This window comes from Scyliorhinus canicula, chromosome 6, assembly GCF_902713615.1.
Source record: "Scyliorhinus canicula chromosome 6, sScyCan1.1, whole genome shotgun sequence".
Taxonomy (NCBI): domain Eukaryota; kingdom Metazoa; phylum Chordata; class Chondrichthyes; order Carcharhiniformes; family Scyliorhinidae; genus Scyliorhinus; species Scyliorhinus canicula.
Window position 1 is genome coordinate 200,999,517 of NC_052151.1, and position 24,090 is coordinate 201,023,606.

At 50.9% G+C, this 24,090-nt stretch overlaps 1 protein-coding gene across 1 annotated transcript in view; it reads right to left on the minus strand.

Annotated features, from left to right (window-relative positions):
• LOC119967792 (high affinity immunoglobulin epsilon receptor subunit gamma-like) overlaps positions 1-24,090 on the minus strand; it is a 40,940-nt gene that overhangs the window by 9,318 nt on the left and 7,532 nt on the right. The window contains exons 2-4 of the mRNA XM_038800792.1: positions 10,820-10,911; positions 4,531-4,581; positions 2,182-2,256 (exon numbers count right to left, since the gene is read on the minus strand). Coding sequence (XP_038656720.1) covers positions 2,182-2,256; positions 4,531-4,581; positions 10,820-10,911 — 218 coding nt within the window. The remainder of the gene's footprint in view (positions 1-2,181; positions 2,257-4,530; positions 4,582-10,819; positions 10,912-24,090) is intronic.

Below are 24,090 nucleotides of genomic sequence, written 5' to 3' on the forward strand. Positions count from 1 at the left end.
CGCTAACCTTTTCAAATTTCTCCACACCGCCAAACTCCTCAACCTCACGTACAATAAGGAGAAATGCGTGTTCTGCACCAACGGCTTAGCCATCCTCGGCTATGTTGTGGAAAATGGAGTTCTAGGGCCCAACCCCGGCCGCATGCGCCCCCTCATGGAACTCCCCCTCCCCCACTGCCCCAAGGCCCTCAAACGATGTCTGGGGATTTTCTCCTACTATGCCCAGTGGGTCCCTAACTATGCGGACAAGGCCCGCCCACTCATTCAGTCCACAGTTTTCCCCCTGACGGCTGAGGCCCGCCAGGCCGTCAACCGTATCAAGGCCGACATCGCCAAGGCCACAATGCACGCGGTCGACGAGTCCCTCCCCTTTCAAGTCGAGAGCGATGCATCGGACGTCGCTTTGGCCGCCACCCTCAACCAGGCAGGCAGGCCCGCGGCATTCTTTTCCCGCACCATCCGTGCCTCCGAAATTCGGCACTCCTCTGTCGAAAAGGAGGCCCAAGCTCATAGAAGCTGTGCGGCATTGGAGGCATTACCTGGCCGGCAGGAGATTCACTCTCCTCACTGACCAACGGTCGGTTGCCTTCATGTTTAATAATACACAGCGGGGCAAGATCAAAAACGATTAAATCTTAAGGTGGGAGGATCGAGCTCTCTACCTACAATTACGAGATTTTGTATCGCCCCAGCAAGCTCAACGATCCCCCGATGCCCTGTCCCGAGGTACATGTGCCAGCGCACAAGTGGACCGACTCCGGGCCCTACACAATAGTCTCTGTCACCCGGGGGTCACCCGGTTCTTCCATTTCATCAAGGCGCACAACCTGTCCTATTCCATTGAGGAGGTCAGGGCTGTCACCAGAGACTGCCAGGTCTGCGCGGAGTGCAAACCGCACTTCTACCGGCCAGACCGAGCACACCTGGTGAAGGCCTCCAGTCCCTTTGAACGCCTCAGCATGGACTTCAAAGGGCCCCTCCTCTTCTCCGACTGAAACACGTACTTCCTGAACGTGGTCGATGAATACTCCAGATTTCCCTTCGCCATCCCATGCCCCGATATGACGTCTGCCACGGTTATTAAAGCACTCAACAGCATCTTCTCCCTGTTCGGCTTCCCTGCCTACGTCCACAGCGACCGGGGATCCTCATTTATGGGCGATGAGCTGCGTCAGTTCCAGCTCAGCAAGGGCATTGCCTCGAGCAGGATGACCAGCTACAACCCCCGGGGAAACGGGCAGGTAGAGAGGGAGAATGGGACGGTCTGGAAGGCCGTCCTGCTGGCCCTACGGCCTACAAATCTCCCGGTCTCCCGCTGGAAGGATGTCCTCCTCGACCCACTCCACTCCATCCGATTGCTACTCTGCACCGCGACTAATGAACCCCCCATAAACGTCTCCTTGCCTTCCCTGGGAAGTCCACCTCCGGTGTTTTGCTCCCAACATGGCTGGCAGCTCCAGGACCCGTTCTCCTCCGCAAACATGTCCTGCTCCACAAGGCGGACCCGTTGGTCGAATGGGTACAGCTGCTGCTTGGGAACCCGCAGTACACCTACGTGGTGTACCCCGACGGCCGCAAATACACAGTCTCCCTCAGGGACCTGGCACCAGCTGGGTCCCCACCCATTACCCCACCACTCGGCACCCCCCCCCCCCCTCCGATTGCCCCGGCGCCACTCCCCCTCCCCCTAGCGCACCTCACTACAGCCCCCGCCCCAGGATGATCCGTCCTCCCATTGGTTCCACCAGGGGATGAGGATGAGGACTACAAGCTCCCGGTGTCACAGGCGACCATGCCGGCGCCTGCATCACCACCGGGACTGCGGCGCTCACAGCGGAGGATCAAGGCACCTGACCGGCTGAACTTGTAAATTTTCACCAGACTGTAAACTTTAAATTCTCACATACCTGTAAATAGTTTAACACCACCCTCGCTGGACTCTTTTTTTCACGGGGTGAATGTGGTAGTCCCCACTGTTTGTATAATACGTGTATTGGAGGTAATACGGTAAGGCTCCTGTACTACAGGTATGGGGGTAGATCCCTGCCTGCTGGCTCCGCCCAGTAGGCGGAGTATAAATGTGTGGCCTCTCCGATCAGCCATCAGACGCAGAAAGCAGTTCTAATGCTGCGTCTCAGATTTAAGAGAATTGAAAGGGTGGAAATTTAAATTTCAACTCACTGGCATTTCCTTCCGAGATTCCATTTTCCCTGGATTTATTCCAAGATAAATGTCCTTCTGGTGGGCTCGTATTTCCTGTCAAATATACAAATCGCAGACATTAACCCCCTCACCCACCTCTCCCCATTTACACACACTGGGCAGCCTGTTCCCCTATCGGAGGGGGGATTAACCCCCTCACCCACCTCTCCCCATTTACACACACTGGGCAGCCTGTTCCCCTATCGGAGGGGGATTAACCCCCTCACCCACCTCTCCCCATTTACACACACTGGGCAGCCTGTTCCCCTATCGGAGGGGGGATTAACCCCCTCACCCACCTCTCCCCATTTACACACACTGGGCAGCCTGTTCCCCTATCGGAGGGTGATTAACCCCCTCACCCACCTCTCCCCATTTACACACACTGGGCAGCCTGTTCCCCTATCGGAGGGGGATTAACCCCCTCACCCACCTCTCCCCATTTACACACACTGGGCAGCCTGTTCCCCTATCGGAGGGGGGATTAACCCCCTCACCCACCTCTCCCCATTTACACACACTGGGCAGCCTGTTCCCCTATCAGAGGGGGATTAACCCCCTCACCCACCTCTCCCCATTTACACACACTGGGCAGCCTGTTCCCCTATCGGAGGGGGGATTAACCCCCTCACCCACCTCTCCCCATTTACACACACTGGGCAGCCTGTTCCCCTATCGGAGGGGGGATAACCCCCTCACCCACCTCTCCCCATTTACACACACTGGGCAGCCTGTTCCCCTATCGGAGGGGGATTAACCCCCTCACCCACCTCTCCCCATTTACACACACTGGGCAGCCTGTTCCCCTATCGGAGGGGGATTAACCCCCTCACCCACCTCTCCCCAATTACACACACTGGGCAGCCTGTTCCCCTATCGGAGGGGGGATTAACCCCCTCACCCACCTCTCCCCATTTACACAGACTGGGCAGCCTGTTCCCCTATCGGAGGGGGATTAACCCCCTCACCCACCTCTCCCCATTTACACACACTGGGCAGCCTGTACCCCTATCGGAGGGGGATTAACCCCCTCACCCACCTCTCCCCATTTACACACACTGGGCAGCCTGTTCCCCTATCGGAGGGGGGATTAACCCCCTCACCCACCTCTCCCCATTTACACACACTGGGCAGCCTGTTCCCCTATCAGAGGGGGATTAACCCCCTCACCCACCTCTCCCCATTTACACACACTGGGCAGCCTGTTCCCCTATCGGAGGGGGATTAACCCCCTTACCCACCTCTCCCCATTTACACACACTGGGCAGCCTGTTCCCCTATCGGAGGGGGATTAACCCCCTCACCCACCCCTCCCCATTTACACACACTGGGCAGCCTGTTCCCCTATCGGAGGGGGATTAACCCCCTCACCCACCTCTCCCCATTTACACACACTGGGCAGCCTGTTCCCCTATCGGAGGGGGATTAACCCCCTCACCCACCTCTCCCCATTTACACACACTGGGCAGCCTGTTCCCCTATCGGAGGGGGATTAACCCCCTCACCCACCTCTCCCCATTTACACACACTGGGCAGCCTGTTCCCCTATCGGAGGGGGGATTAACCCCCTCACCCACCTCTCCCCATTTACACACACTGGGCAGCCTGTACCCCTATCGGAGGGGGATTACCCCCCTCACCCACCTCTCCCCATTTACACACACTGGGCAGCCTGTTCCCCTATCGGAGGGGGATTAACCCCCTCACCCACCTCTCCCCATTTACACACACTGGGCAGCCTGTTCCCCTATCGGAGGGGGATTAACCCCCTCACCCACCTCTCCCCATTTACACACACTGGGCGACGATTGTATTTGGATTGAGTGGAGTGACGATTGTATTTGGACTGAGTGGAGCGACGATTGTATTTGGACTGAGTGAAGCGACGATTGTATTTGGATTGAGTGGAGCGACGATTGTATTTGGACTGAGTGGAGTGACGTTTGTATTTGGACTGAGTGGAGCGACGATTGTATTTGGACTGAGTGGAGCGACGATTGTATTTGGATTGAGTGGAGTGACGTTTGTATTTGGACTGAGTGGAGCGACGATTGTATTTGGATTGAGTGGAGTGACGATTGTATTTGGACTGAGTGGAGCGACGATTGTATTTGAATTGAACAATGATGCCCTGTTCCCGCCAGTCAGCTTCAGTCCTGTTTGATGCCGCTGTTCCCGCCAGTCAGCTTCAGTCCTGTTTGATGCCCTGTTCCCGCCAGTCAGCTTCAGTCCTGTTTGATGCCGCTGTTCGTATTTTTTTGGGCCACCCAGGAAACATACCTCCCGTCTCCCAAAACACCAGCACACAAATGCCTCACAGTTTCTTACCTCATAATCTGAGCCCTGAGCAGCTGCTGACTCCTTCTTGCGCATCTGGAGCTGAATAAAGATCAAGAGAATAGCATCAATTAACCTTTCTGTGCGAGACACAAGACCTCACTCCTGGCATTCCCTATTCCGCCCCTCTTCAAAAGGAACGCAATCAATCACCCTGTCCCCACTGGCTTCAAATTGAGTCTCGGCAAATCAGCTCTCACATAATTCCAAAAATCTGGGGACGCCTCACCCAACACCGTGTTACTGACTGTATCCCTACTGATGTTAATCCAGCTCCCTCACACTGTCACTCAGTAACCCCTCTCCCCCAGCACCCTGTGTTACTGACTGTATCCCTACTGATGTTAATCCAGCTCCCTCACACTGTCACTCAGTAACCCCTCTGCCCCAGCACCCTGTGTTACTGACTGTATCTCTACTGATGTTAATCCAGCTCCCTCACACTGTCACTCAGTAACTGCTCTCCCCCAGCACCCTGCGTTACTGACTGTATCTCTACTGATGTTAATCCAGCTCCCTCGCACTGTCACTCAGTAACCCCTCTCCCCCAGTACCCTGTGTTACTGACTGTATCCCTACTGATGTTAATCCAGCTCCCTCACATTGTCACTCAGTAACCCCTCTCCCCCAGCACCCTGTGTTACTGACTGTATCTCTACTGATGTTAATCCAGCTCCCTCACACTGTCACTCAGTAACCCCTCTCCCCCAGCACCATGTGTTACTGACTGTATCACTACTGATGTTAATCCAGCTCCCTCACACTGCCACTCAGTAACCCCTCACCCCCAGCACCCTGTGTTACTGACTGTATCCCTACTGAGGTTAATCCAGCTCCCTCACACTGTCACTCAGTAACCCCTCTCCCCCAGCACCCTGTGTTACTGACTGTATCTCTACTGATGTTAATCCAGCTCCCTCACACTCACTCAGTAACCCCTCACCCCCAGCACCCTGTGTTACTGACTGTATCTCTACTGATGTTAATCCAGCTCCCTCACACTGTCACTCAGTAACTGCTCTCCCCCAGCACCCTGTGTTACTGACTGTATCTCTACTGATGTTAATCCAGCTCCCTCACACTGTCACTCAGTAACTCCTCTCCTCCAGCACCCTGTGTTACTGACTGTATCTCCACTGATGTTAATCCAGCTCCCTCAGACTGTCACTCAGTAATCCCTCTCCCCAGCACCCTGTGTTACTGACTGTATCTCTACTGATGTTAATCCAGCTCCCTCACACTGTCACTCAGTAACCCCTCTCCCCCAGCACCCTGTGTTACTGACTGTATCTCTACTGATGTTAATCCAGCTCCCTCACACTGTCACTCAGTAACTGCTCTCCCCCAGCACCCTGCATTACTGACTGTATCTCTACTGATGTTAATCCAGCTCCCTCACACTGTCACTCAGTAACCCCTCACCCCCAGCACCCTGTGTTACTGACTGTATCTCTACTGATGTTAATCCAGCTCCCTCACACTGTCACTCAGTAACTGCTCTCCCCCAGCACCCTGCATTACTGACTGTATCTCTACTGATGTTAATCCAGCTCCCTCGCACTGTCACTCAGTAACCCCTCTCCCCCAGTACCCTGTGTTACTGACTGTATCTCTACTGATGTTAATCCAGCTCCCTCACACTGTCACTCAGTAACCCCTCTCCCCCAGCACCCTGTGTTGCTGACTGTATCCCTACTGATGTTAATCCAGCTCCCTCACACTGCCACTCAGTAACCCCTCACCCCCAGCACCCTGTGTTACTGACTGTATCCCTACTGATGTTAATCCAGCTCCCTCACACAGTCACTCAGTAACCGCTCTCCCCCAGCACCCTGTGTTACTGACTGTATCTCTACTGATGTTAATCCAGCTCCCTCACACTGTCACTCAGTAACTCCTCTCCTCCAGCACCCTGTGTTACTGACTGTATCTCTACTGATGTTAATCCAGCTCCCTCACACTGTCACTCAGTAACCCCTCACCCCCAGCACCCTGTGTTACTGACTGTATCTCTACTGATGTTAATCCAGCTCCCTCACTGTCACTCAGTAACCCCTCTCCCCCAGCACCCTGTGTTACTGACTGTATCTCTACTGATGTTAATCCAGCTCCCTCACATTGTCACTCAGTAACCCCTCTCCCCCAGCACCCTGTGTTACTGACTGTATCTCTACTGATGTTAATCCAGCTCCCTCACACTCACTCAGTAACCCCTCACCCCCAGCACCCTGTGTTACTGACTGTATCTCTACTGATGTTAATCCAGCTCCCTCACACTGTCACTCAGTAACTGCTCTCCCCCAGCACCCTGTGTTACTGACTGTATCTCTACTGATGTTAATCCAGCTCCCTCACACTGTCACTCAGTAACTCCTCTCCTCCAGCACCCTGTGTTACTGACTGTATCTCCACTGATGTTAATCCAGCTCCCTCAGACTGTCACTCAGTAATCCCTCTCCCCAGCACCCTGTGTTACTGACTGTATCTCTACTGATGTTAATCCAGCTCCCTCACACTGTCACTCAGTAACCCCTCTCCCCCAGCACCCTGTGTTACTGACTGTATCTCTACTGATGTTAATCCAGCTCCCTCACACTGTCACTCAGTAACTGCTCTCCCCCAGCACCCTGCATTACTGACTGTATCTCTACTGATGTTAATCCAGCTCCCTCACACTGTCACTCAGTAACCCCTCACCCCCAGCACCCTGTGTTACTGACTGTATCTCTACTGATGTTAATCCAGCTCCCTCACACTGTCACTCAGTAACTGCTCTCCCCCAGCACCCTGCATTACTGACTGTATCTCTACTGATGTTAATCCAGCTCCCTCGCACTGTCACTCAGTAACCCCTCTCCCCCAGTACCCTGTGTTACTGACTGTATCTCTACTGATGTTAATCCAGCTCCCTCACACTGTCACTCAGTAACCCCTCTCCCCCAGCACCCTGTGTTGCTGACTGTATCCCTACTGATGTTAATCCAGCTCCCTCACACTGCCACTCAGTAACCCCTCACCCCCAGCACCCTGTGTTACTGACTGTATCCCTACTGATGTTAATCCAGCTCCCTCACACAGTCACTCAGTAACCGCTCTCCCCCAGCACCCTGTGTTACTGACTGTATCTCTACTGATGTTAATCCAGCTCCCTCACACTGTCACTCAGTAACTCCTCTCCTCCAGCACCCTGTGTTACTGACTGTATCTCTACTGATGTTAATCCAGCTCCCTCACACTGTCACTCAGTAACCCCTCACCCCCAGCACCCTGTGTTACTGACTGTATCTCTACTGATGTTAATCCAGCTCCCTCACTGTCACTCAGTAACCCCTCTCCCCAACACCCTCTGTTACTAACTGTATATTTACTGATATTAACATAGCTCCCTCACACTGTCACTCAGTAACTGCTCTCCCCCAGCACCCTGCGTTACTGACTGTATCTCTACTGATGTTAATCCAGCTCCCTCGCACTGTCACTCAGTAACCCCTCTCCCCCAGTACCCTGTGTTACTGACTGTATCTCTACTGATGTTAATCCAGCTCCCTCACACTGTCACTCAGTAACCCCTCTCCCCCAGCACCCTGTGTTACTGACTGTATCCCTACTGATGTTAATCCAGCTCCCTCACACTGCCACTCAGTAACCCCTCACCCCCAGCACCCTGTGTTACTGACTGTATCCCTACTGATGTTAATCCAGCTCCCTCACACTGTCACTCAGTAACCGCTCTCCCCCAGCACCCTGTGTTACTGACTGTATCTCTACTGATGTTAATCCAGCTCCCTCACACTGTCACTCAGTAACTCCTCTCCTCCAGCACCCTGTGTTACTGACTGTATCTCCACTGATGTTAATCCCGCTCCCTCAGACTGTCACTCAGTAATCCCTCTCCCCAGCACCCTGTGTTACTGACTGTAACTCTACTGATGTTAATCCAGCTCCCTCACACTGTCACTCAGTAACCCCTCTCCCCCAGCACCCTGTGTTACTGACTGTATCTCTACTGATGTTAATCCAGCTCCCTCACACTGTCACTCAGTAACCCCTCACCCCCAGCACCCTGTGTTACTGACTGTATCTCTACTGATGTTAATCCAGCTCCCTCACACTGTCACTCAGTAACTGCTCTCCCCCAGCACCCTGCGTTACTGACTGTATCTCTACTGATGTTAATCCAGCTCCCTCGCACTGTCACTCAGTAACCCCTCCCCCCCAGTACCCTGTGTTACTGACTGTATCTCTACTGATGTTAATCCAGCTCCCTCACACTGTCACTCAGTAACCCCTCTTCCCCAGCACCCTGTGTTACTGACTGTATCCCTACTGATGTTAATCCAGCTCCCTCACACTGCCACTCAGTAACCCCTCACCCCCAGCACCCTGTGTTACTGACTGTATCCCTACTGATGTTAATCCAGCTCCCTCACACTGTCACTCAGTAACCGCTCTCCCCCAGCACCCTGTGTTACTGACTGTATCTCTACTGATGTTAATCCAGCTCCCTCAACCTGTCACTCAGTAACTCCTCTCCTCCAGCACCCTGTGTTACTGACTGTATCTCCACTGATGTTAATCCAGCTCCCTCAGACTGTCACTCAGTAATCCCTCTCCCCAGCACCCTGTGTTACTGACTGTAACTCTACTGATGTTAATCCAGCTCCCTCACACTGTCACTCAGTAACCCCTCTCCCCAGCACCCTGTGTTACTGACTGTATCTCTACTGATGTTAATCCAGCTCCCTCACACTGTCACTCAGTAACCCCTCACCCCCAGCACCCTGTGTTACTGACTGTATCTCTACTGATGTTAATCTAGCTCCCTCACACTGTCACTCAGTAACCCCTCTCCCCCAGCACCCTGTGTTGCTGACTGTATCCCTACTGATGTTAATCCAGCTCCCTCAGACTGTCACTCAGTAATCCCTCTCCCCAGCACCCTGTGTTACTGACTGTAACTCTACTGATGTTAATCCAGCTCCCTCACACTGTCACTCAGTAACCCCTCACCCCCAGCACCCTGTGTTACTGACTGTATCTCTACTGATGTTAATGCAGCTCCCTCACTGTCACTCAGTAACCCCTCTCCCCCAGCACCCTGTGTTACTGACTGTATCTCTACTGATGTTAATCCAGCTCCCTCACACTGTCACTCAGTAACCCCTCTCCCCATCACCCTGTATTGCTGACTGTATCCCTACTGATGTTAATGCAGCTCCCTCACACTGTCACTCAGTAACCCCTCTCCCCCAGCACCCTGTGTTACTGACTGTATCTCTATTGATGTTAATCCAGCTCCCTCACACTGTCACTCAGTAACCCCTCTGCCCCAGCACCCTGTGTTACTGACTGTATCTCTACTGATGTTAATTCAGCTCCCTCACACTGTCACTCAGTAACCCCTCACCCCCAGCACCCTGTGTTACTGACTGTATCTCTACTGATGTTAATCCAGCTCCCTCACTGTCACTCAGTAACCCCTCTCCCCAACACCCTCTGTTACTAACTGTATCTTTACTGATATTAACACAGCTCCCTCACACTGTCACTCAGTAACCCCTCTCCCCCAGCACCCTGTGTTACTGACTGTATCTCTACTGATGTTAATCCAGCTCCCTCACACTGTCACTCAGTAACCCCTCCCCCCAGCACCCTGTGTTACTGACTGTATCCCTACTGATGTTAATCCAGCTCCCTCACACTCTCATTCAGTAACCCCTCTCCCCCCAGCACCCTGTGTTACTGACTGTATCTCTACTGATGTTAATCCAGCTCCCTCACTGTCACTCAGTAACCCCTCTCCCCAACACCCTCTGTTACTAACTGTATCTTTACTGATATTAACACAGCTCCCTCACACTGTCACTCAGTAACTGCTCTTCCCCAGCACCCTGCGTTACTGACTGTATCTCTACTGATGTTAATCCAGCTCCCTCGCACTGTCACTCAGTAACCCCTCTGCCCCAGCACCCTGTGTTACTGACTGTATCTCTACTGATGTTAATCTATCTCCCTCACACTGTCACTCAGTAACCCTCTCCCCCAGCACCCTGTGTTACTGACTGTATCTCTACTGATGTTAATCCAGCTCCCTCACACTGTCACTCAGTAACCCTTCTCCCCCAGCACCCTGTGTTGCTGACTGTATCCCTACTGATGTTAATCCAGCTCCCTCACACTGTCACTCAGTAACCCCTCTCCCCCAGTACCCTGTGTTACTGACTGTATCTCTACTGATGTTAACACAGGTCCCTCAGTCCGTCACCCGTGTAAACCTTACCTTCAGACGGCAGTAGAGTGCAGTTAACACTATCCCATAGACAAACAGGATAGCATCCAATACGTAACAGACCTCAGGTGGCTGCAGTGCCTCTAGATGAAGAGAGAGGGGAGGTATTAGGACCATCGCAGATCAAATTACAGATACCGTGCACCGAGCACACACCTTGGAGTGAGCCACATTCATGGATATAAATTAGTGGCTTGTTTAGGCATTCTGGAGGACTTTAGATCACCCACCAGGTTACTGTGGGACTGGCATCACATGCAGGCTATACCGTGGGAAGGATGACAGATCCCCACTGTGGTATTATCATAAATGTAAGAACTGCAAGGGTTAATGAAATGTCTAGAACAGCCACTAGAGGGAGATACAGTTACAAGGATATAAGACATTGATGCTGAGCCTTGTGCGGAGAGAGTAGTGCAGGAGTTAGCTAGAGACAGACTGAAGTAAAGATAGTGTGAGTGAGAGCAGATCACAGTTTATAACAGCTGTAGATGAGTGTAGTTTCTATGTTAATAATCATTTGTGTATTTTTTTTTGAGTACATGTCGAATCCAAATTAGTTGTGTTAATAAATTTATAGCTTTGTTCAAGTTCAAGTTAGTTTGTGGTCTTTGTGAACACTACGCCAACCATCCTGAATTTAGCAACACAAAGGACACCACATGGTACCAGGAGTAAGAAGCAGTTAGATTAGATAAATCAGTATAAGAAGATTGAAGATAACAATCAAGGCGCATCTACACAGAAGACAAATTGTAAGATGGAGAGGGTCAAGAAGCCTGACCACTTCAGGACAAACGGTAAACTATGTCAAAACTGGACATTCTCAAACTAAAAGAGCGTAAAATCTGGAAATGTGGATGAGATACCCTCAATTACAACACAGGAGAGAAGATAGATGATTCAAAGGCTTTAATCATCTGAGAACTGAACAGCAGCCGAGAAGTGTGCTCATCACATGCTGCCGAGTGAGCCTTATCTTATATACCGTTTCCTGGGGGCGGAGCCAGAGGCGGAGTCCCCCAGGGTTCCAAGCCTGGTCTTAAAGGGCCAATGCATTAAAGGTAAGGTACCGTTACAGCAACTACTGATAACATTCATCACATTGACCCCCTGTTTAAAAAAAAACAAATAGTCCGTCGGGGGTGAAGTGGAGTTATAAATTCAGTCTTGTGGGTGGTTTGACCGTCCGTGCTGACTTTCTCCGCTCCGGTGGTGGTGCCGTGGATATGGTCGGTTTTGATGGTGGTATATCCGGGAGCACGGTTGACTGAGCCTTTGCCCACCTTGGAGCGGAGGGGTATCCGGGGTGACTAGGGTGATCGGTGCCGGCGCCGGCTGGGGGGCAGGGGGCGCTATGGGGGGGGAGCGCTGTCGGGGTCGGCAGTCGGTGCGGGGAGGGAAGGGGTCGGTGGGAGAGTCGGTAGGAGGGGGTCGGTGGGAGAGTCGGTGGGGTCGGTGGGAGAGCCAGCGGGTGCCAGGTCTCGCAGGGAAACGGTGTCCTGCCTGCCGTCGGGGTGCTCGACGTAGGTGTATTGAGGGTTTGCGTGTAGCAATTGGACCCTCTCACTTAGAGGGTCCGTTTTAGGGCTCCTCACGTGTCTCCGGAGCAGGACTGGTCCCGGAGTCGTCAGCCAACGTGGAAGCAAGGCCCCAGAGGTGGACTTCCTGGGGAAGACAAACACACGATTGTGAGGGGTCTCGTTCGTGGCCGTACAGAGGAGCGACCTAATGGAATGTAGGGCATCGGGTAGGACCTCCTGCCAGCGGGCGATTGGGAGACTCCTTGACCGGAGGGCTAGGAGGACGGCCTTCCAAACTGTTGCGTTCTCCCTCTCCACTTGCCCGTTTCCCCGCGGGTTATAGCTCGTCGTTCTGCTCGAGGCGATGCCCTTGCTGAGCAGATACTGACGCAGCTCATCGCTCATGAACGATGTACCCCGGTCGCTGTGGATATAAGCGGGGAAACCAAACAGTGTGAAAATACTGTGCAGTGCTTTGATCATGGAGGCCGAGGTCATATCGGGGCAGGAGACAGCGAAGGGGAAGCTGGAGAACTCATCGATAACGGTGAGGAAATAGATGTTGCGGTTGGTGGACGGGAGCGGCCCTTTGAAGTTCACACTTAGTCGCTCAAAGGGCCCAGAGGCCTTTATCAGGCGGGCCCTGTCTGGTCGGTAGAAGTGTGGTTTGCATTCCGCACAGATCTGGCATGCCTTAGTCATGGCCTTGACCTCCTCTGTGGAGTAAGGTAGGTTGCGGGACTTGATGAAGTGGGCAAGCCGGGTGACCCCCGGGTGGCAGAGGTCATCGTGGATGGCTCTCAGGCGGTCTTTTTGTGCGTTGGCGCACGTGCCGCGGGACAGAGCAGCTGGGGGCTCGTTGAGCTTCCCCAGGCGATATTTAATATCGTACGTATAGGTGGAGAGCTCTATCCTCCACCTCAGAATTTTGTCATGCTTTATTTTGCCCCGTTGTGCGTTATCGAACATAAAGGCGACCGACCGTTGGTCGGTGATGAGGGCGAACCTCCTACCAGTTAGGTAGTGCCTCCAGTGCCGCACGGCCTCCACTATGGCTTGTGCCTCCTTCTCGACTGCAGAGTGCCGGATTTCCGAGGCATTGAGGGTTCGGGAGAAGAACGCTACTGGTCTGCCTGCCTGGTTGAGGGGAGCAACCAGGGCGACGTCTGATGCGTCGCTTTCTACCTGGAAGGGAATGGCTTCGTCCACCGTGTGCATGGCAGCCTTGATGATGTCGGCCTTGATACGGCTGAAGGCTGACTGGGCCTCAGCCGTCAGGGAAAAAACCGTAGTCTTAATGAGTGGTCGGGCTTTGTCCGCATATCTGGGGACCCACTGGGCATAATAGGAAAAGAGCCCCAAGCACCGTTTGAGTGCCTTGAGGCTACGGGGGAGGGGGAGTTCCTTAAGGGGACGCATGCGGTCGGGGTCCGAGCCTAGGACCCCGTTTTCCACGACGTAGCCGAGGATGGCGAGCCGGGTTGTGTGGAACACGCATTTCTCTTTGTTGTAGGTGAGGTTGAGGGCCCGGGCGGTCTGGAGGAACTTCCTCAGGTTTGCGTCGTGGTCCTGCTGGTCATGGCCGCAGATGGTGACGTTGTCCAAGTACGGGAAGGTCGCCCGTAAGCCGTACTGGTCCACCACTTGATCCATTGCCCTTTGGAAAACGGAGACTCCGTTTGTGACACCAAAAGGGACCCTGAGAAAGTGAAACAGCCGACCGGCAGCTTGGAAAGCCGTGTAGGGGCGGTCCTCTGGGCCGATAGGGAGTTGATGGTGGGCCGATTTTAGGTCGAATGTGGAGAATACTCGATACTGGGCGATTTGGTTCACCATTTCTGATATGCGGGGAAGTGGGTACGCATCGAGTTGTGTAAAGCGGTTTATGGTCTGGCTATAATCCACTACCATTCGTTGCTTTTCCCCAGAGTGGACTACAAATACTTGGGCCCTACAAGGGCTGTTGCTGGCCTCTATGACCCCCTCTTTTAGTAGCCGCTGAACCTCTGACTTGATAAAAGTCATGTCTTGGGTACTGTACCGGCGACTCCTGGTGGCGACGGGCTTACAGTCGGGAGTGAGGTTCGCGAAGAGGCGGGGTGGCGCAACTTTGAGTGTCGCCAGGCTGCAGACCGTGAGTGGGGGCAGGGGTCCACTGAACTTCAGTGTCAGGCTCCGGTGGCTGCACTGAAAGTCCAGACCGAGCAGCAGGGGGGCGCAGAGTTGAGGAAAGATGTAAAGTTTAAAACAAGTGTATTCAGCGCCTTGAATTGCGAGGTCCGCGACACAATACCCCGTGATCTGAACCAAATGGGACCCAGAGGCGAGGGCGATAGTTTGGGAGGCGGGATGGATGCGCAGGGAGCAGCGCCTTACCGTGTCTGCGTGGATAAAGCTCTCCGTGCTCCCGGAGTCGAATAGGCAGGGAGTGTCATGGCCGTTGATTCGCACCCGCATCATTGAGTTCCGCAGGTGTTTCGGCCGCGATTGATCGAGCTTGATTGCTCCTAGTTGCGGGTAGTCAGAGTCCTCAGTTAAGTCGGACTCACAAAGTGGCTGCCTGGAGTCACAAAATGGCCACCTGGAGTCACAAAATGGCCGCCGCCGTCGGTCGCACGAGTCGGGCTTTCAAAGATGGCCGCCGCCAAGATGGCCGCTCCCATGACTCGCACGAGGTCGATGACGCATCGGAAGTGGGCGTGTCCGACCACCGCGCGGCCGCGTTGCGGGGCCTGTGAGACCGGGAGCTTGATTTCTGGGCCTGGTGAGGATTTTGTTTGTGGCCTTTGGGCCCAGCCAGGCAGACTTTAGCGAAATGCCCTTTCTTCCCGCAGTCGTTGCAGATCGCGGAGCGGGCCGGGCAACGTTGCCGTGGGTGCTGACCTTGCCCACAGAAATAGCACGGGGAATCCCCGGAGTGAGCGGATCGCCGCGCGGCGCAGGCCTGTAGCGTGGCTGAGCCTGGAGGGGTTTGCAAGGTCCGTGGAGTATGTACGGAGGTTACGGTGGGCTGTTTCTAGAGAAGAGGCGAGCGTTACCGTGCCTTGGAGATCCTTTGCCCCGTCTTCTAGGAGCCGCTGCCGGATGTACGAGGACCTGATACCGGACACAAAGGCATTGCGAATATGCAAGTTCATGTGTGTTTCTGCCGTCACTGCTTTATGGTTGCAGTTCCTCGCGAGCGCAGTAAGTCTCTTTGCGTACTCGTCCAGAGTTTCCCCGGAACGCTGGCTGCAGGTTGAGAGCAAATGTCTGGCGTATACCTCGTTAATCGGCTTCACAAAGCGTTTCGTCAGTATTTCGACCCCAGCTTCGTAATTTGCAGCGTTCTCGATCGTGGAGGAGAGTCGGTGGCCCACCCGGCCATGTAGTAAACGCAGCTTGTGAGCGCCGTCGACATCAGTCGCTGAGGAGTCAATATAGTCCTCAAAACACCGCAGCCAATATTTAAACATTTGCGGGGCTTCCGGCGACCGAGCGTCCAGGTTGAGTTTCTCCGGCTTTAGAGCGCTGTCCATCTTGATGCGTCTGATGATTAAATTGAGGTACCCTCAATCACGGCACAGGAGAGAAGATAGATGATTCAAAGGCTGTAATCATCTGAGAACTGAACAGCAGCCGAGAAGGGTGCTCATCACATGCTGCCGAGTGAGCCTCATCTTATATACCGTTTCCTGGGGGCGGAGCCAGAGGCGGAGTCCCCCAGGGTTCCAAGCCCGGTCTTAAAGGGCCAATGCATTAAAGGTAAGGTACCGTTACAGCAGCTACTGATAACATTCATCACAGTGGCCGACGCCGTCAATGCCTTGTCGCAGCAAAGAAAACTGCGTACATTTTGAGAGTGACATCACAAGTGTGGTGACGTGCACACGCTGCAGCCAAAGGAAATTGATGGCAAAAGGCAAACAAGTTCCAATTGTTGCAAGTTCAACCACTTTGAAACCACAGTGCCGTTTCTCAACAGCTTCTCCCGTAACCAAATTTTACAAAGTTCTACAATGACTCCAGAAGGATCCAAAATGTTCAGAGTGAAGATAAAAAATATCTTGACTGATAGAGAGGATTTCTCACTGTACACTCTAAAGGATACTTTCATGATTGAAGCAATCACGAGGATTAATTTGCTGGATTTCAATGACGGACCAGCAGAACAGCTCTCAAAGATAATTAAAGAGTGGACTGTAGTGTTAGAAATTAATGGCAAAGATATTCTATTTAAAACTGACACAGGGGCACACACAAATGTTATCACAGAATTTTTGTAAAGACAAGCTTGTAGGACACCGCTAATAAAGAAATCTACCTGCCGACTGACCAATTACAATGGTAACACTATAGTCACAAGAGGATCCTGCTGTCTCATTGTTAGAAATAGCGACATTGAAATGGCAATCGGCTTTGAGATAGTGGAAGATGATAAGTCATTGCTAATTGGGGTGGGCGCTTGTGAAAAATCACACCTAGTTGAAAGGGTTCACTTCACCAAGACTTTGACTGACCAACATGAAGAGCCAGGGAAAGACTTAGTGGCGAATACTTTATTCCGAGTTACCACTGATGCTGACAGATACAGAGATATGTATATAGTGGAAGCTCAAGCCTCATTCATTGCCGAGATACTTCCAGTGTCTGACCGAAAACTACCAATCATCAAAGCCGAAACAGAAAAGGATTGGATGCTCCAGAGGGTGATGACATATCTGAAAGGAGGATGGTCCAGTGGATGTCGCACCGCCTTTCGAAGTATAAAAGATGATCTTACCACAATAGATGGTTTCCTGCTCAAACAAGATGGGATAGTGATACCTGCAAGTCTCCGTCAAGGAATTCTGCAGCAGATTCGCATGGGTCATCAGGGTATAAAAACGTGACTGCTTAGACAATCAGCATATTGGCCTGGAATCAACAGAGATGTTGATCAATATGTGCAAGGATGCACAATCTGCCAGGTGCATCAGCCTGTGCAGTGCAGAGAAAGTATGGAAGAAACTGAACTCATCACCAATCCATGGATCAAAGTTGGTGTGAATTTGTTTGACTTTAAAGGTCGTGACTATCTAGTCATCATTGACTATTACTCCAACTACCCCGAGGTGATGATGCTGAATGATTCGACAGCGAGATCTGTAATGCATGTAGCAAATTCAATTTTTGCTTGCCATGGGATACCTTTACACGTTGTCTCTGACAATGGTCCCTGTTTCTCAAGCTGGGAGTGGGCACAGTTTATTTTTCTAAATCTAGAGTACCCAATTCATTTTATCCGATTAAGGGGCAATTTAGCGTGGCCAATCCACCTAGCCTGCACATCTTTGGGTTGTGGGGGCGAAACCCACGCAAACACGGGGTGAATGTGCAAACTCTTTCCAAGAGCCAGTGCAGACTCTATGGGCCGAATGGCCTCCTTCTGCACTGTAAATTCTATGACCTATGAACTCCACACGGACAGTGACCCAGAGCCGGGATCGATGCTGGGACCTCGGCGCCGGGAGACAGCAGTACTAACCACTGAGCCGCCGTGCTGCCCTGGGAGTGGACCCCGTTTGCAGAGAAGTACAACTTCAATCATGTCACATCAAGCCCATGCTATCCTCAATCATATGGCAAAGCAGAGAATGGCATAGGAATAATCAAAAAATTATTCCATAAAGCAATCAATAATAATAAAGATCTAGAGTTGGCGTAAAGAGCAATGCCACTGTTATCTGGGTTATCACCTGCTCAGGTGCTAATGGGTAGAAGAATTCGCACCACATTACCTGAGATAACCATTCCAGGTGTGGATCAAGAGATAGACAACAGTATCACATCAAGAAAACAGAAGCAAAAAGAGGACTATGACAAACAAACAAAACCTAAAATAAAAGAAGGAGACTTTGTACGCATCAGAATCCTGATGGTGGGTGGAAACACATAGCTAAAGTTTTAAGACAAGTCATACCAAGGTGGTACTTAGTTCAGACTGAACAAGGTTCTATATTCAGACGAAACAGAAGCACATCAAACATCATGTTCCGTCTCTACCTCAGAATATTACTGGCCCAGATAACATCTTCAAGGACATTGACTTTCCCAATCCTTACTTGACACCAATGCAGCAAAAAGACACGGAAGAGGAATCGCGTACTTTGAAGACACCGTTGAGAAGATCAACAGGAAAGAGGAGACCACCAGACAGGTTAAATTTGTGATGACTGTAATAATTATTCATTTTCATCAACAAAGTGATGTAACATTATTTGAAAATGAATGTGCAAATTGATAACACGTTTATGATCAATACTAGCTAATGTATTGTTGAAAGAAAAATATTACAACCAAAGTTGACAATAAATTTTCATTTATAAAGAAAGGGGGATGTGGTATTATCATAAATGTAAGAACTGCAAGGATTAATTAAATGTCTGGAACAGCCACTAGAGGGAGCTACAATTACAAGTATATAAGACATTGCTGCTAAGCCTTGTGGGGGAGAGAAGTGAAGGGGTTAGCTAGAGCATAGACTGAAGGAAAGATAGTGTGAGTAAGAGCAGATCCTAGTTTATAATAGTGTAGAGATTAGTTGTAGATGATTGTAGTTTATATGTTAATAATCAACTGTGTATTATTTAGGAGTATGTGTCGAATTCAAATTAGTAATGTTAATAAATTTATAGCTTTGTTCAAGTACAAGCTATTTTGTGGTCTTTGTGAACACTACTCCAATGTCATGTGAGAGTACCTTTAAGAAATGAGTGTTTATAAATGGGTGTGTATATAAATATCTGTAGTGAGTACCTTGAAGAAATGGGTGTTTATTACTGCAGTGATGTCAAAGAGTGGGTGGAACTGGGCTGTCTGTCAGCTTTTTACTTTCGTTTTAGGCTGTTTCCTGCAGTTTTAGTTTTGTTGGATAGCTGCAGTCACAGCCAGAAGGTGTATTAGAGTCTACCTCTAATCTAAAGAATGTAAATCGATCCTTTAGTGATTTAAAACTAATAACTGCTCGCAATAGTGACTTTAACCTGATGTGCTTCTGTTTAAAGGTTTTTTTTAAACTCTTCTGTTACGGATTACTTAGTGTTGTATTCTTTGGGGGTTGTATTTGAATTGATGGTTGCTAAGATGTTCACTGTTTGTTTGAAAAAGGTGAACTTGAGTTCATAGACTAAACATTGTTTTGCTTTTGAAAAATACTTTTCTATTTCTGTTGTACCACACCTGTAGAGTGGGCCGTGTGCTCCCCACACCACAATCTATTAAAAGTTGTGGGTCAGGTAAGTTCCATGATACACTTTGTGGTTCTCTAAACCCTGGCCCAGAACACCAACCACCCTGAATTTAGCAACGCAAAGAGCACGGCACCCACACCGTGAGCCTGATCAGGTTTTACAACATCTGGTGATCACCGTTGCTGAGAATAAATTTTGGTTCCAGGTTTTTACTAATTCAACTACTTTCCGAGCTTGGATTACAACACTATTGTAACTCAACCTCACTCCCCTTTCTTCTGCACGTTCTCCTCGTGTCTGGGTGGGTTTCCTCCGGGTGCTCCAGTTTCCTCCCACAAGTCCCGAAAGACATGCTTGTTAGGTGAATTAGACATTCTGAATTCTCCCTCTGTGTACCCGAACAGGCGCCGGAATGTGGCGACTAGGGGCTTTTCACAGTAACTTCATTGCAGTGTTAATGTAAGCCAATTTGTAACAATAAAGATTACAGTCTTTCTTGCTGCCTCATCTCCATTTCTCTCTCTCGCTCCATCTCACACTCTCTCTCTCTTTCACATTGTCTTGTGCTCTGACTATCCCTTTCTCTTGCTTTATATGTCTCCCCATCTTTGTATCTCTGCATATCTCTCACTTTGTCTGTCTGTCTGTCTGTCTCTCCCTCTGACTCCCTCTCTCTCATTCTCTTTATGTCTGCCTGTCCTAGTCCCTCCCTACCCCCCCACCCCTCACTCTCCCTACCCATCTGCCTGTTTCTGCCTCCCTCTGTCTCTTTCGCTCTGCCTCACTCTGTCTATCCCCCGTCTCTATCTCATTCAGTCTTTCAGCTTTACCCCAGTTTTGTCACTCTGTATTTCTCTCACACTCTCTTGTTTGTCTCTTTTTCTCTCTGTCTCTATCTCTGAGTTTATTTTTAGTGCTATATTTCTCTCGCTGTCTCCCCCTCTGTCTCTTTCTCTCCATCTCTCAGTCTCCGTCTCTTCCTCTCCCTCCAGCTCTCTCTCACACTGTCTAGCTCCATCTGTTTTTGTCTCACTCTGTCAGCTCCTGTTTAACACTATATGTCTCTGTATCTCTCCACCTGCTTGCCTGTCTCTCCCTCTCCTTGTCTGTCTCTTCCTCTCTTTTTCTGTCTGTCCGTGTCTCCCTTTTCCCCGTATCTCTCTCTCTCCCTATCTATCTCCCTCACTCTCCGTCTTGCTCCTTCTCCCTGTCTCTCTCTCTCCCTGTCTCTCTCGTTTTGTTTGTCTTTTTCTTCGTCTGTCGTTTTCTCTCCCCACGTCTCTCTCTCTCTCTCTCTCTCTTTCTCACTCACTCTCTGGTGTTAGTGATTCTATTTCTGGAAAGTAACACCCTTCGGACAGAACGAGGAAGTTGTGCACAAAGTCACACAGAATGAAAAGCCCCACGAAAATGTCTGTGAGTGTGGTGATCTATTACAGTCTCCATCCCGACTACAAAATCAAAATGGTGGATTTGCTAATCCAGTCGCCCTGGCCTTTAGTGGACCGTTCTGGACCCACGTTGCCTCATCAAGGAGGAAGGAGACCGTCAGGGCCCTGTCCAGGGCCTGACCATTTTCAGCTGCCTCTTAAATATCTTCCCACCATCAGAAAGTGAGGAGGAAGTTCCAGTAATACTGGTACCAGCTGGAGCCAATTCCAAAGGGGGAAATGAGAACTGATTTTCAAGTAGAAAACGGCAGTTAATACTGATGATGATACCAGGCCAGCAGGACAGGCCAGTGTTGATAGTGATATGTCTGGTACTGGTCAGAACTGGTTATTTTCCAGCCTATCTGCTGTTTCTTATCGTTTTGCATTTATTTTTAGTGCTTATGCATTTATTAATCGTATTCATTACTGTGCAGACTTGAGCATCAACTTGTCAATAACTCATCCATCCAAAGTGTTTTTTGGTGGACAATCGCTGATAATTGCACAATGTTCAACACCATTCGCGACTCCTCCGACACTGAAGCAGTCCGTGTCCAAATGTGTCAAGACCTGGACAATATCCAGGCTTGGGCTGACAAGTGGCAAGTTACATTCGTGCCTGATGCACGATCAATTGCACGAAAGACTCAGATTGGTACAACTGTGGCTTTATTGCAGTCAGATGCGTGGCCTCCTGCTGCGGCTGGCGAAATGGCTGATCAGGAGGAGGACACGCATATTTATACTCCTCCTACTGGGCGGAGCCAGCCGGCAGGGGCTACCGGCGAACCTGTAGTACAGGTCCTACCGTACATCCCCTAATACAGGTGCACAGTGGTTCACCACAGTGCCAAACAAGTGCCAGGCAATGTCCATCTCCTACAAGAGAGGATCTAACCGCTGCCCCTTGTCATTCAATGGCATTGCCATCGCTGAACCCCCACAATCAACATCCTGGGGGGGCGACCATTGATCAGAAATTGAATTGGACTAAACATATAAATACTGTGGCTACCAGAGCAGGTCAAAGGCTGGGAATCCTGGGTGGAGTAACGCACCTCCTGACCATCCCAAAGCTTGTCCATCACCTACACGGCCAAGTCAGGAGTGTGATGGAATACTCTCCACTTGCCTAGATGAGTGCAGCTCCAACAACACTCAAGAAGCTCGACACCATCCAGGACAAAGCGTGATCGGCACCCCTTTCATAAACATTCACTCCCTCCACCACCAACCCACATCTGCAGCCTGATGGACCGTCTGCAACAGTGATTTTCAAACTTTTTTTTTCCCGGGTGCACTTTTACCAATTGGTCCACCTTCTGGACCCACGTCAGGTGCGCTTACCCAGTCTATCCTGAGACAAGACAGTGTCAGGGACACTAACGTTTTCTTCCCCCGAAGGGAGAGAAAGAATATCATCTAGTTTTCTTGCTTAACCCGGTGCTGTACCTGTCCTGGGAGTGTTTGATGGGGACAGTGTAGAGGGAGCTTTACTCTGTATCTAACCCTGTGCTGTACCTGTCCTGGGAGTGTTTGATGGGGACAGTGTAGTGGGAGCTTTACTCTGTATCTAACCCCGTGCTGTACCTGTCCTGGGAGTGTTTGATGGGGACAGTGTAGTGGGAGCTTTACTCTGTATCTAACCCCGTGCTGTACCTGTCCTGGGAGTGTTTGATGGGTACAGTGTAGAGGGAGCTTTACTCTGTATCTAACCCCGTGCTGTACCTGTCCTGGGAGTGTTTGATGGGGACAGTGTAGAGGGAGCTTTACTCTGTATCTAACCCCGTGCTGTACCTGTCCTGGGAGTGTTTGATGGGGACAGTGTAGAGGGAGCTTTACTCTGTATCTAACCCCGTGCTGTATCTGTCCTGGGAGTGTTTGATGGGGACAGTGTAGTGGGAGCTTTACTCTGTATCTAACCCCGTGCTGTACCTGTCCTGGGAGTGTTTGATGGGGACAGTGTAGAGGGAGCTTTACTCTGTATCTAACCCCGTGCTGTACCTGTCCTGGGAGTGTTTGATGGGGACAGTGTAGTGGGAGCTTTACTCTGTATCTAACCCCGTGCTGTACCTGTCCTGGGAGTGTTTGATGGGTACAGTGTAGAGGGAGCTTTACTCTGTATCTAACCCCGTGCTGTACCTGTCCTGGGAGTGTTTGATGGGGACAGTGTAGAGGGAGCTTTACTCTGTATCTAACCCCGTGCTGTACCTGTCCTGGGAGTGTTTGATGGGGACAGTGTAGAGGGAGCTTTACTCTGTATCTAACCCCGTGCTGTATCTGTCCTGGGAGTGTTTGATGGGGACAGTGTAGTGGGAGCTTTACTCTGTATCTAACCCCGTGCTGTACCTGTCCTGGGATTGTTTGATGGGGACAGTGTAGAGGGAGCTTTACTCTGTATCTAACCCCGTGCTGTACCTGTCCTGGGAGTGTTTGATGGGGACAGTGTAGAGGGAGCTTTACTCTGTATCTAACCCCGTGCTGTACCTGTCCTGGGAATGTTTGATGGGGACAGTGTAGAGGGAGCTTTACTCTGTATCTAACCCTGTGCTGTACCTGTTCTGGAAGTGTTTGATGGGGACAGTGTAGTGGGAGCTTTACTCTGTATCTAACCCCGTGCTGTACCTGTCCTGGGAGTGTTTGATGGGGACAGTATGATGGAGGTTACTGTATAATTACTATGCTCTGCCCCAGACTGCCCTGTGGGTTTGTGTGAGATGTGATGCATTTCCGCTCATTCTCACCGGCTGCTGGATACAGCGCTGCACTGTACTGAGAGGCAAGTGGAAAGACTGGTGCCCAAGCTGTGGTCAGAGGCAGAGAATTGGAATTGATTACTATCTGATGTGAGGGTCACTTCCTCTCCAGGCCCCACTCCTGTCTGCAGCATCAAATGAATGCAGTTCCTCCGAGATGAAGTGACACACATCTCACGCTCTTGGCATTGGCCCAAATCTTTAACCATCAACGTTCCCGGTCTCCCCACCCACCCACCCACCCACCCACCCAATCTCAGCAACTCTGGCAGCATCTGTAGGGAGAGAAAAGAGCTCACGTTTCGAGTCCGATGACTCTTTGTCAAAGCCCTCAATTTA